The following is a 14,343-nucleotide window of genomic DNA, read 5'->3' as shown; positions in this document are numbered from 1 at the left end:
ACACCAAGAATGTGGTAAGTGTATGTCTTTGTGAAACTAACCAATCTTATTTGACACGTACTTAAATTTAAATCGAACCCGTTTTATTTCTCGTTCCAAGTCTGAAATAAAACTTTCACACGGACTTTTAATCTCACGTATCCGAGATTCTTAGCTATCACTGTGGTCAGAGGCTAAGCCGTGGATGCAAGCCTTCAAGACAAAAACGCCAGCTGGAGGAAATGCTCCCACCCCCATCCTCTGGGCTCTCCCTCAACGTTGTGTTGTGTCTTAAAGAACTCACGGCAGTAATTGTTTCTTTACAGCTCCAGTCGTTATTAAAAATGCTGCCGAAGCACAGTGAGGATGCCCTTGACACACATCCTATTTTCTGGGAAAAGATTGCTACCAGAGTAATTGAGCTGGGAAGCGGAGACAAATTGCTCTCAGCGGGTTCCGCAGTGGTTCAAAGTACCGCAGTTGACTGGAACCACACATACCACGCACTCCCCTTCCTCCAGTTTGCAAGATAACTACAGTCCTGGCACAGCACCCACCGATTATCCGCAAGCTAGACTCGAGGCAAACACAGCTGGAATGAATCTGAATCCCAAGCAAAGTTGCACCCATTGCCGGAGGAAAGCTGCGGAGCCTCCCTGAGGGTCCAACAACCTCGCGTCTACTTGCGCAGCGCTCGGGATGCCCGCAGCTGGCTGGAGCCGGCGGTGACATCACGAGCCCCGGCAGGCCACGTGACCCAGGCCTCGCCTCCCCCGCCCCCTCGCGTCGCCGCGGTCTTCGAGCTCAGTGTCCCGCCGCAGCCGCCGCTCGGAGCTCGGGCAGCGCGGAGCCAGGGGCCGGGCGAACGGGTCGGGCGTCGGAGCGGCCAAGGAGAGGGGCCGGAGCAGCAGAGCGGGCCAGCGGGGCCGGGACCCGGGCGGACGAGGCTCTTGCAAACTTGTGCGCGCGTCGGAGCGATGAAGATGGTCGCGCCCTGGACGCGGTTCTACTCCCACAGCTGCTGCCTGTGCTGCCATGTCCGCACCGGCACCATCCTGCTGGGCGTCTGGTACCTGGTGAGCGCGGCCGGGCACCGAGGGGGCCTAACCCCGCGCGCCGCGCACCCCGCGCCGCTGAGTCCTTCCAGCTCGGCCTCGGCCTGGGGGCCGCCCGCGATCATACGCCTAAAGTTGTATTATTAGAAAGTTAATTCTCGGGGAGAGCCGATCTGCAGCGGCGGGGGCCGGGGAGGGGGCCCCGGGGCCCTGCGGGGTGTGCGGCGTGCACGTCCACCCCGGTGCGGCACTGCCGTGAGTTCGCGTCCGAGCAGAAACGGCTGGGAAGTTCTTGCCGGTCTTGAGTGGGTTTTCCCTGCACATGCTTGTTTTAAAGCCTCCACACCGGGAAGGCACCGCAGTGTGACTGTGTCCCCGTCGGCCTGGAGAAGCCATCTTACACCCACTCAGGTTCCTGCCCGTGGACAGGTGATCCCCCTAAGCTGGCACGGCGGGCAAATGCAGTTTTTAAAAATGGCTTTTCAGGTTGGCGCTTTTAAGGTCTCATTTGTGTAGAGAACAAGCGGTGTTTCTCTTGGGCGGCCGGGAAGCCTGATGGATTTTTGCCCTGTGACGCTGCCCTTGGTTGATGGTTGGCAGCCCTGGACTGCACCAGCCTTGAGTCGATTCCTCTGCATTTTGGATTTTGTGACATCATTTTTGGGAGTTAGGTCCGAGCTACTTGGCAATGAATAACACTGCATGATGAAGCGCCTTAGAAAGTGGTAGTTAAGTATGTAACTTTTTAGTTAGAATTCATTCTTATACCCCCTCAGCTCTTGTCTTCTCCCCGCCCCTTTGGTGGCTCATATTTAATATTTGATAGTTTAAAAAATATACAGTATATCGAATTATAAACTGCTTTGTGCCATTTTAAGCAAAGCATTTCCCTCCCTTGTGATGTTATTGGCTATTTATAGTCTCAAGTTTCCTTTAGTTAGGCTCATTATGGCTACATAATAGAAATTTTTAGCCCTAAAAGCTTTCCAACAGATTGTTGATATGTGTGGGTTCTGGCTGTGCAGTGTGAATGCAGATTGAACATTAGTGCATTGGCTCAACCTTGACTTTTCTTAAAGCCAAGGAATTTACAGAAATTTAAAATCAGAGTTGGAGTATAGTGAGCAGTCTCGAGGAGTGCTTTTGCGGATGGTCAGGGCAGACAGTCGCCTGCAGATGTCTGTGTCTTCCTTGGAAGTGCTCAGACCGGCAGGCTGGCAAGCGCTTGGGTGGATGTAATTTGTAAAATCTAGGGCATTGCATTAGGCAAATGCACTACATGATCTACAGGGGAGATAAATCTACTTGAGCCCCGAGGTTGGCAGGTGGCCAACCAGGCGGTATTGGTGATGAAAGCAGCGTTCTCCACACGCTTCCTTTCCTGAGGAGCCTGCCCTTTGTGGGGTATATGCAATGGGAAATGAGGCCTTTTGCAAGATAGCTTCCAAATAGACAGGAAACCAGGGTCCAGTACTCACCATCTTTACACAGAAGTCTTTTTTATTTCACAAGACTGTTGAAAATGTCTTCAGTAGTTGAGTTCCTTATAGCTTTAAATATAATTTGGTTTTCCAAAACCTTAATTTACATTTAAAAAGGCTAAAGTCGTTGGGGTCTAAGGCCTGAGGAAAAACCAGGCACCCCTCCTTCCCCGAACACCCCCCCCCCCCCAACTATCCTCATGGTCCGGTGTAAGAAAGAGTTTTCTGGAAAAGGGTAAGAGTGGATGGGTGTTCCGAGTCCACTGTAGACTGCGCCAAATAAAGTGATTTGTTTTGTGCATGTTTTCTAGTTGCTGTTTACCAGCGAGGTCCTGCGTGTTGTGTTCTGTGCTAGTAAAGCCAAATTTAGATATTCCTAGTGAAAAAGGAGATTAAGAGCTAGCAGGCATTTACACTTACAATCCTTGGTTTCAGCTCAAGTGGTAGCTGGCCCATTTCCCCCCCTTTAAACCTTTAAAAAGTTGTGGTTTTGCCTTGACTATGTAAGGTTTTCAGAAATAAAACATTGATTCAGCCATTAGAGTTTTCTTTTTTTATTAGATCGCCATTCACATACCGTGAGCTTCGGTTGTTACTTGTACAGTTCATTGACAAATGTATAGACCTGCATAACTAAAGGTTTTGAAATTTTCTTTTCCTCATTTCTACCTGGTCTCATTCAGCCTGTCAGCACTGGGGAGCAGGCCACTTTACAGATTTTACTGTGTACACTTGTGTTCTGTTCCTTTCACTTAGCATGACTCCCTCCTGTTGGAATGTATGGATGGCTTGCATTTTGTTGCTGAACATTATTCTATGAATACACCACACCTTATTTGTCCGTTTGCCAGGGATTGAGCAGTTTCTAGTTTGAGGGTATTTTATATATATTCAGCTGCTCTGAACATTCTTTAGCAAGATTTTGTTTTTAGACGTATGTTTGTATTTGCAGTGGGTAGATACTGTTGAGCGGAACCATTGCTCGCCTGGTGAAATGTGTCTGACTCACCCAGTGCGAGCCCGTTTCCCAAAGTGGTCAGTTCAGGTTCCGTTTGCTCTGTTAACTACAGGGTGATGAAGTACTAGTTGTCTCACGTTCACCAGTATTTGGTCTGTCAGTCTCTTAGATTTCAGCATTCTAGTGGTATACAGTGGTGCAGTTTAATTTGCATTTCCCTCATGAAGAGTGATGTGTAGGAGTTTGGCTTTGGTTACGAACCAATTGTATGTCTTTTTATTGGGCTCTGTCTCATTAATTTGTAGAAACTACATACTTGGATACCAGTTCTTAAATATGTATTTGTGACTGTAATCTCTCAGACTCTGGTTTGCACACTCTTGCACACACAGTCTCTCTCTCCCTTCCTTCCTCCCCACTCTCTCTCCACACCCTCCTTCCCTCCCTCTCCACATCCTGCCTCCCTCCCTCCTCCCTCCCTTCCCCTTCCCTCCCTTCTCTCCCCACAACCTCCCTCTCCCTCTCCACATCCTCCCTCCCTCCTTCCTTCCCTTCCTCCTTCTTCCTTCCTTCTTCCCTTCCATTTACTTATTTTTTTGAGGCAAGGTCTTTCTATGTGGTCATGGCTGTCCTGGAACTTGCTATGTAGACCAGACTGGCCTCAAAATTGTAGAGATTCGCCTACCTCTGCCTCCCAGTGCTGGGATTAAAGCAGTGACTCCTCGCCCTACACACTAATTTTCTTTGTTTTTGTTTGTTTGTTTTTTGAGACAGGGTTTCTTTGTGTATGTAGCCTCGGCTGTTCTGGAACTAGGTCTGTAGACCAGGCTGGCCTCTACTTCCTGATTGCTGAGATTAAAGGCATGGGCCACCACTGCCTGGTCATCCTTATTTTCTTTAATATGACATTTTGGTGATTAGAAATCACTCAGAAGTATAAGATTTTAAGTTCAGTTTTCAAAGTTAATACTTTCTGTATCCTATGAAATCAAAGGCTATAATGTTTTCTTTCTAAAAGCTATATGTGGTTTTAGCTTTTCTGTGAAGTAGGAGCTGGTATTCATTTATTACTCAAAAAGGCTGTTTAATGCCGAGCATGCCTGTAATCTCAGCACTCAGGAGCTGAACCAAGAGAACTGCCATGAGTTTAGAACAGCCTATTGAATGTGTAGAAGGCTGGGCGGTAGTGGCGCACGCCTTTAATACCAGCACTCAGGAGGCAGAGGCAGGCGGATCTCTGCGAGTTCGAGGCCAGCCTGGTCTCCAAAGCGAGTTCCAGGAAAGGTGCAAAAGCTACACAGAGAAACCCTGTCTCGAAAAACCAAAAACCGAAAACTAAAAAAAAGAAAGAAAAAAATGTGTAGAAGAATGATGCTGTGCGTTCTGGACTGTTCTCTCTCTCCTGTAACACGAATTTTAAAAGGTCTTATTAAATAAAAAACCCAGAACCAGATATTGGGGTCAATAGCTGAGAGATCAGAAAAGCAGAAAGAAGCCAGTCACGTTCTTACCCGCTTGGAGATCCTCCTCCAAAGAGACCTACTTCCTGTATACCCATGCCTATATGCCTTGCTGTTCTGCCATCTCATTTCCTCTCTACCCAACTACATCACTTCCTCTTCCAGTCCAGCTCTGTCACTTCCTGTCTATCTGTACAGACCTCTAGACCTTTATGGTTAACTAGTATTGGAATTTAAGGTATGTACCACCACGCCTGGCTCTGTTCCCAGTGTGGCCTTGAACTCACAGAGATCCAGACTGAGCTCTGCCTCCCGATTGATAGTATTAAAGGCATGTGCTACCATTGCCTGACCTCTATGTTTACTTTAGTGGCTGGCTTTTTCCTCCGATCATCAGATAAACTTTATTGGGATATATAGATAAAATATCACCACACCGTCCATCAGAGCAGATCTGCTGTATTCAAGGGTTCAACATGGTCAGTCTCGGTGTTTGGGGATGTATCTGTAATGGATATATGCAGCCCTCCATCATTCATTAAATAATACAGTATAATTATTTATGTCATATTTACATAGTATTAGTTGTAAGTAAGCTAAGCACGACCTCTAAGAAGACATGCTAGGCTCTAGGCAAATGCTAAGCCATTTTATGTAAGATGTAAGCATTGAAGGAGTTTGGCGTCTCCCCTTCTGCCCAAATTCTCCCATACTCATCTCTGATTATATATTTAGACTCCCCAGCTCAATGCCTCTATTTTTAGTTTAAAAAATTATGTGTATGAAGGTCTACCAGCATGTATGTATGTGCACACATCATGTGCATGCAGTTCTCTCAGAGGTCAGAAGGGGGTCATAGGTCCTCTGGCACTGGACAGTTGTGAGCTGACACATGGGTGCTGGGAACCAAAGTGTTCCTAACAACTGAGCCATCTCTCCAGCCCTGTCTGGTTCTGACACCCTAGTCTCTCTATTACAGCTCCATGTCCTGTTTATTTTTTTGTCTGGATCTTCCTCTTACCATCATTTCTCATTTATGCTCTGATTAGCTCTCACTCACTACTGTAGAATAATGACTGATCTATCTTAGTTAATATCTCTTTATCCCTTTGTCTTCCAGGTATCCTTTTTATTTTGTGTATATGGATACTCTATCTGCATGTATGCCTTTATACCAGAAGAGGGTATCAGATCCCACTATAGATAATTGTGAGCCACCATGTGGGTGCTGGGAATCAAATCAGGACCTCTGGAAGAGCAGCCAGTGCTCTTAACCACTGAGCCATCTCTCCAGCCCCCACTCTCCCACTTTTTAAAAAGACATTTTTATTGATGTGTGTTTATCTGTGCCATTTGTGTGCTGGTGCCCTTGGAGCCCAGAAGAGGGTGTTGGAGTCCCTTAGGCTAAAAATATAGGCTGTTGTGAGCTGCCCAGTGTGGGTACTGAGACCCCTGCTCAGGTTCTCTGGCAGAGCAGGAAGTGCTCTACCTGCTGAGCTGTCTTTTCAGCCCTAGATAGACTTTTAAATACAAATGGCTATGATGTTGCAAGCTGTACGTTTTGTCTTCTGGGTATATTCATAGGGCAGTTGACAGTATATCAGATTATAGGCTGTGAGAGGTCAGAATAGCTGGTCTTATTGGCTTTGCCACCTGGTTCAAATTAACTATGTAGTTCACTTTCAAGGCCTGGCCAACCTGTGTTTCACGCCTAATGTATTCTCTTTGTACCCCCCAAAGTTATGGTATTATAACTATTGACTTTTCTGGGGATAGGACAGTCAAACTGGCATCCTGTGTTTTAGCTTTTACTATGTTGTCATGTCCCTTTTTAAAGATTATTTTTATTTCATTTCACTTTATATTATTATTATTATTATTATTATTATTATTATTATTATTACTATTACTATTATTCTTTTGAGACAGGGTTTCTCTGTGTAGCCCTGCCTGTCCTGGAACTCACACTGTAGACCAGGCTGGCCTTGAACTCAGAGATCTATCTGCCTGCCTCTGCCTTCCTAGTGCTGGGATCTAAAAGGTGTGCACCACTACACCTAGCTGTCCTGTCCCTTCTTATTTAGACCTCAGAGCAATCTTGAGTCAGGTGCGGTTGGTGGTAGTGTAGTCATTTAAGATGAATAGTTCTTGCCAGCCGTCAAATTATATGACTGTCAGTAAGTCCGGGGCAATAATATGGGCTGACGCACGGTGCTGTATAGTTCTTATTGTCCAATGTTTTCTCTGTAAAAGATTGAAATACTGTGCTGAGGAGCCAGAGTTTTATTGTCTAGGCAGTAGGGGAACCACTGAAGAGTTATGAGCAGGGGTGATAGTGTATATAGGGTGTTATTATTGTTATTTTGAGACAGGATCTCACTCTGTATGTAGCCCTGGCTGGCCTTGAACTTTCGTCAGATCCTCTTGCTTCTGTCTCCCAAGGGCTGAGAGTACAGGTATGGCCTGCCATGTCTGGCTAGCCAGCTTTTAGGGCAGATTAAAATGAACAGGGTGTTTGAGATGGCTGGAAAGTCAGATCAGGGCGTCACACCTCTAGCAGGGTCTTTCCAGGCAGATCTCATTTGCTGATGGTGTAATGTAGATGAAGGATTTATGTTAGAATCTCTGTTGCCATGTAGCTTTTAACCATCTGATTTGAATCAATTTGGATAGTTTTACTTATTTAAACAAATGGCCTTTTTTCGCTGCTCCTCCCTGAGAATTAAGGGCAGCTCTGTAAAATATTAGCTGGTGGTGGGGTTGTTGAATGATGTGTATATGATACACACACACACACACACACACACACACACACACACACACACCATATATTCCCACATTATGAGTAAAGTTTTACTAATGGTTATCGGTTGTTAGAACACTTTTTAAACATTATTTATTTTATATGTATGTGCATTTTACCTGCATGTATATCTGAGCACATGAATGCCTGATGCCTGCAGAGGCCAGAAGTGGGTGTCTGGTCCCCTGGAACTGGATGGTTGTGAGTTGCCATGTGGTTGTTGGGAACTGAACCCAGGCCCTCTGCCGAGAGCAGCCAGTACTCTTAAGTGCTGAACCACTTCTCCAACCCCAGTTAAGATAGTTTAAAGACAAGCTGGACAAAAATAAAAGGTTGCCATCAAAGCTGTTTATTAATATCAAATTCCCATGACCCCTTTAAGCATATCTAACAGAATATCAGGTATTAACTTGATTAAAGTGGGCTTTACATTACGGAGTACAGTATGTTTAACTGTACTCCACGTGCAGGCACATACCTGCAATTCTAACAGAGAAGCTGAGGCAGGAGGATTGCTGGATACATAGCAAGACCCTGTCTAAAAACAAAAACAAAATTCCTATAATTTGTTTTGTCAACTTTCAGTCTCCATCTTGCAGGAGGAAGAGGCCAGAATTCTCCCTTCCTGTCCTACCCCTTTTTAGGGGGGCTTTTTTATTTTTAAGATTTTATTTTATTTGTGTGCCAGTGCGTGTGCGCATTACATGTACATGGGTGCTGGGAACTGAACTTCCGTCTTCTGAAAGAGCAAGTTCTCTTAACTGCTGGGACATCTCTTCAGCCCCAGCGTTTGTATTTTGAGACAGGTGTCATGTATCTCAGGCTGGCCTAGAACTTCTTATGTAGCCCAGGATGATCTTGAACTCTGGATTCTCCTGCTTCCATCTTGCAGGTGAGTGAGCATCACCGTGCCACCTGGGTTAATGTTGGGGCTGAGTGATTCTCAAGCCCAAGCAGTTAACTCACTTTCTCTTCTTCCTGCTTCCTTGGCTTTCTAGAACTTTTGGAACACTGGAAATTGTTGAAGGTTATGAACTGGGTTTGTTTTTCCTTTTCTTTCTTTCTTTTCTTTTTCTTTCTTTTTTTTTTTTGGGGGGGGGACAGGGTTTCTTTGTGTTACAGCCCTGGCTGTCCTGGAACTCTCTCTGTAGACCATGCTGCCCTCGAACTGAGAAATCTGCCTGCCTCTGCCTTCTGAGTGCTGGGATTAAAGGCTTGAACTAGTTCTTATTTTGCTTGAAGCAAAATAAAAATTAAGCAAAGATCACACTGCAGTCACCAGCAAGAATTTGAGGGGAGCTGGAGAGGTGGCAGCCGTTAGGAGGGAGCCTCAGTTGTTGAGGACTCGACCCCCATCTGGTCTCCACAGGCACTTGCATTCAGGTGCATATAACCACACACAGACACACACACATACATAGGATTAAAATAATTAAAATCAACTGGGACTGGGGAGATGGCCCAGCTGTTAAGAGCATTTGTAGAGGACCCAGGTTTAGTTCTCATTATCCACATGGTAGCTCACATCTATCTGTATGTGACTCCAGTTCCAGTTACACACATAAAAGAAACCTTTTTTCTTTTTTATAAAGTAAAATCAAACCTTTAAAGTTTAAAATTTCTTTTTGCAGTTGTGCTTTCAAGGGATAATATTTCTCAGATTCTGTGAGGGGTCAAGGAAACGCTTACAGCAACAAAACATAATCAAACAGTTTGTTTATACATTTTTATTTCATTAGTTTTTGAAAGATTTCTGTTTCATGTTTTGCTGGCATGTGTTTTTGTGCGCCCCACCCCACCCCCGTGTGTTCCGTACCCGTTTAAGGCAGAAGAGGTTGTCAGAGCCCTCGCATGTGAACCACCATGTGGGTGCTGAGAATTGAACCTGGCTCCTCTGGAAGTGTGGCCAGTGCTCTCAACCATGGAGCCACCTCTCCAGCCCAAGTTATTAATTAAAAAATAGCCGTGCGTGGTGGTGCACGCCTTTAATCCTAGTGCTCGGAAGTAGGGGCAGGCGGATCTATGTGAATTTGAGGCCAGCCAGGGCTACAGAGAAACCCTTTGGGGAACTCACAGTTGTCCCTCACACTGCCCAGCTTCAGTGGCTGAGACAAGCTTCAGCACTAGGGACTCCATCCTGATTCGAACCTGGGCTGTTAGGGCCCAGGGTAGAAATTTGGTCCTGAGCAGTGTCTTACTGTCGATTTTTTGTTTGTTTGTTTTTTGGTTTTTCAAGACAGAGTTTCTCTGGATCTCGCTCTGAAGACCAGGCTGGCCTCGAACTCACAGAGATCCGCCTGGCTCTTTAATAATGTGAATTTAGTTTTAAATTGTTAGTAAAAATACAGTTGAATTTTTCCATCAGTGAGCCACCAAGATGACATGGCCATCTGGTTCCATGGTGCAGTTATGGTAAGCAGGGGCTTCTGGCGTGGTGGCGTCAGTGTCTGTGGTCATCTCCGTGGAGGGCTCGGTACTGGCAGAAATGGAGGTGATCGAGAAGAAGACCACTACCACAGTTTCAAGCCAAATTTGAAGCAAGCTCTAATTAAATACTGGCCAGGTGGGTGGGCTCTGGCCAGGTCCATACCCAGGTTCTTGGGAAATGGCCCAGAATCAGGTATGGCAAGGGCTTAAGAAGAAAACCCATAATTCATTGCATTTCCCATCAGGTCCAATCAGGGGCAAGCATACATCCTGACCTATTTCCTGCTTGTGAACCTCCCGCCCACATGTGATCAAGCACATCCGGTGCAGATGGGTCAAACAAACTAGTTTAGGGGAGGGAAAACATGTGGCTTGTTGTCTCCCATGAACAATAGCCTCCAGCATTTCAGGAGCTCTCTGTCCTTGGGCGAGGGAATTGCAGATCAGAGGCATTTTTGTCATGGATCTCTTAGGCATAGTAATTAAAACTTAAAATGTAAATTAGGCTCTCACAGCCTCCCACTCCACCATAAGGTGTGGCTTTGGGTCCACATTACAAGGGTTTTGGCGGTCTCAAGCCAGGCCTGGCCATCAATGTGCCAGTTAAAGAGAAAGCAGAGAAAAGGGATTTATTCAGTATGACAGTTAGGAAGAGGAACAAAGGGAAGTGTTTGCATACTGACATGGATTTAAGTAGAGAGTAATTGTCATTTATTAAGTGGCACTGTTTAACATGCGAGAAAAGCCGTGAGCTACAACCAAACCCTGTAAGAGTTTATTAAGGGAAGGGAACAGAAGGGGTGTGTGTAGGCTTATGGAATGACCGCAACATGTGCATATGCACGTATGTAGCTACGCCGTTCATGCACATAGATTATGTGACCACGCTGCACAGGGATTAGTAGATGACGAAGCATCTTGCCTGGCTACTGGACAGAGCATGTGCGGTCATACAGCTGGGGGAGTGGCCAGGAATTCTAACAGTAATGTAAATTCTAAACAGTCTTGATCTAGGTATGGCTCTGCCTAGCATTGCCCTGCAAGGTGGTCTAACAGATGTCAGAACTTAGAAATCCCTTCTGGTGGGCAAGCTCTTGTTCTGGCTGGTACCAGGCCCCTTCCTTTCCCCCACCCAGCATGAGATTCCTCAGGAAATGTTCATTGTTTAGGGTTCCCTGTCTGATAGCCAAAGGGGGTACACAAATGGTTGGTTGGTTTCCCCTTAGAACGTTTTCTCTTAATGTCTAGCTAGTCAGCGTTTTTGTTCTGGGGTGAGATGGTCCCTGCCTCCGTCTCCCAGTGCCCTGTGCCCAGCTGCTCACCCTCATTAAGATAAAGTAACATTTAAAAATGGGCTGGAGAGATGGCTCAGCAGTTGAGAAACACTGGCTGCTCTTCCAAAGGACCCAGGTTCTTTTCCCAGCATCCACACAATGGCTCCAAACCGTGTGTAACTAACTCGCTCCAGGGCATGCAGCACCTGTTCTCTGGTCTCCATGGGTACCAGGTACACACACAATGCACAGACATATACAGGCAAAACACCCATCCACAAACAATTAATTTTTTAAATATAGAGAATGAATTTATTTCAAGTTTATGGGATGCCAGCTTCCATTTTTACCCAGGGTACTCTTGAGGAGAGAGGGATGAGAAACTTGTAGATAGAAAGATAACGGAGATTGAGACACAGAAACACAGGATAGCTTTGGGAGGACCTGGATCAATATCCACCCTTTCTGTCTCTTCAAAAGGGCTTTTTATAACAATGCCAAGGGGTGGGGCAAAAGACCTCCCCTAAGCACAGCCAAGTGCAGACCCTTCCAGATACCTGGTAACCACGCATGTGGTCAAGCCATCCCCTTATGCAGCCCTGCTGTGTAAAGCAAGCTCAGATCCCACTAGGAAACCTCTGTGGGCCCCCACAGTGGCTTGGACCATAACTGGGAAGGAGAAAAGGCAAAACAAAAAGCCAGCAAATGGCACTTGTAGCTTTCATTGTAGGCCCCCCCTCACCAGAGCCCGGAGTCCGGCTCTCGGTGTGCGCCATTTTCATTCCCAGCCCAGTATTTCTGGTAGGGATCCCCATACTCTGGGCCCCAGTTAAAATTAGGCCAGGCCGGGACGGAGCCTTCCCACTAGTCCCCTCAGCTGCTCTGGAGATGGCCTCTTATCTCTGCTCTGACACTGAACACCAGATTTCACCCCCCAGGGAACTCCTGGAATGTGAAACCCACACTCAGCTGTGGTCCCCTTTGTTTCCCTCACTCTTTGGGTGGTCTGTCTTATTTCTGTGCTCAGTCAAAAGGTCAATAACTGCTTAGTCCTGTTCAACGTCCGAATCTGGTGTAGGAAAGCTGCTGCCATCTGGTTCTTCTGTTCCCAGAGGCCAGAGGACCAGGGTTGTAGGGGGGACCACCGTCCTAACTAACCTGCGGCTTTTCTGGATCTACAGAAGCCTTCCTTCATCTTTGTGTGTGGTTGGGGACCTCTCACCGTCATGTTTGGTTCTGGCCTGCTGAAAGGTGCAAAGTCAGGGCAGGGGAATTTGGGGAACATGAGAATTAAAGTAAAATAAAGCTGGATTCCAGTTAAAGCCTCTTGCCCATAGAGAAGCAGTGCTCCCAGAGGCTGAAGGCCTTTCTCCCTCCCTGCCCATAAACCTGCAGTTTTCTGGGGATGTTGCAGAAACCCAGTTTATAAGAAAAGATTGTATATGACTCTCCTTGTGCAGCCCTAGTGGGTCCTAGTTTAACCTCTTATCATAATATACCCGGGACATCTCCACTTCTCAAAGAGAAAAAAGGATTTTTAGCAACCTTTTGAGATGTAACCCGAGAGCCACAAACTGGGGTAAATGTGAGGCATTCATTGCTTGCCCTCCTTGTTCCCATCCCCACGGCTGGGCACATCCTGTTTTCCGAGCTCTTTGTGAGCCCACTCACACTCTGAGCGCCGTTCTTAACCCTTGAGCTTTACCTTATGTTAAAGTATCCTTAATGCAATTCCCCAGCTCTGCTGCATGAACTGGCTGTTTCTGAAGTTCCTTTCAATATCAAAGTCACGAACCCCAGTTTGGCCTGAGGAGGTCCCCAAGAGTCAGGGGACTCCCAGCAGAGGCAGTGTGGTTCTAGGCAACCGCAGGAGAGTGGCTTCTGTTTTCTAGGACCTGTGGAAGTTGCATGTTAGACTGCAGTTTGCATCTCAATAGCCAAACTGAAGTATGACTTAGTTACTATACTAGGGAGGCTGGCAGGGATTACCTTTGTGTGTGTCTGTGTGTGGTGGTCAGAGGACACTTTGTGGAAGTTGGTTCTACTCTTATCCTGTGGGTTCCAGGGATCAAGTTTGGGCTGTGAGATCTGGCAGCGGGCATTTTTACCTGCTTGCTGTGTGCAAACCACCACCCCCACTAAAAATAAAAGGAAGCCAGGCAGTGGTGGTGCACGCCTTTAATCCCAGCACTCTGGAGGTAGAGGCAGATAGATTTCTGTGAGTTTAAGGCCAGCCTGGTCTACAGAATGAGTTCCAGGACAGCCAGGGCTACACAGAGAAACCCTGTCTTGAAAAGGAGCTGGAGAGTTTGCTCATCAGTGTCTACTGCTATTGGAGATGATTTGAGTTCACTTCTCAGCCGCCATATTGAGCAGTTTACATATTCAGGGAACTCCAGCTCCAGGGATTAGATAGATGCCTTCTGGCATCTTCGGGTACATTTGTACTCAGATGCACTTACCTAAATGGACATCGTAGGAAATAAGACAGAGAGCAATGAGGAAGATTCCTGACTCCAACCTTTGATCTCCACACATTTGTGGCGTGCACACACAGTAATATTTTTTTTTTTAATTTAAGCTTTGAGATAAAGATCACAGGATCCTGATAACAGCTGGCAGGAGGAAGACAATGGAGACAAAGTCATGCTTTAAGTTGGGCATGGAGGTCAGAGAAAGCCCAGAGTGTCAGGGAAGGATGCCAGGCTTCTGGCTGATACCCGGAAAAGAAAAGGCACGTTCAGTTGCAGGCTTCAGATCGGAATTCAGAGGGCACCTGCTCCCGACTCTGTGCCAAGACAGAGGGTTACACCGAAGACAAGTGCTTGGTGATAGAGACAGTTCGTTTATTAAAAAAAAAGGGAAAGTAGGGTAGGTGTGGTCATGCAAGCCTCTAATCCCAGCTC

The 14,343-nt window shown here is 46.4% G+C and overlaps 1 protein-coding gene across 1 annotated transcript in view; it reads left to right on the top strand.

The window, feature by feature from the left end:
* The first annotated feature begins 788 nt into the window (after positions 1-788).
* The window catches only part of Laptm4b (lysosomal protein transmembrane 4 beta), a 60,281-nt gene continuing 46,726 nt past the window's right edge, over positions 789-14,343 (top strand). The window contains exon 1 of the mRNA XM_059247666.1: positions 789-1,055. Within this exon, the coding sequence (XP_059103649.1) occupies positions 957-1,055 (99 nt within the window). The 5' untranslated portion in view covers positions 789-956. The remainder of the gene's footprint in view (positions 1,056-14,343) is intronic.

Source organism: Peromyscus eremicus, chromosome 20 (assembly GCF_949786415.1).
Source record: "Peromyscus eremicus chromosome 20, PerEre_H2_v1, whole genome shotgun sequence".
In the NCBI taxonomy this organism is placed as follows: Eukaryota; Metazoa; Chordata; class Mammalia; order Rodentia; family Cricetidae; genus Peromyscus; species Peromyscus eremicus.
This window is presented reverse-complemented; position numbering and strand designations above follow the sequence as displayed.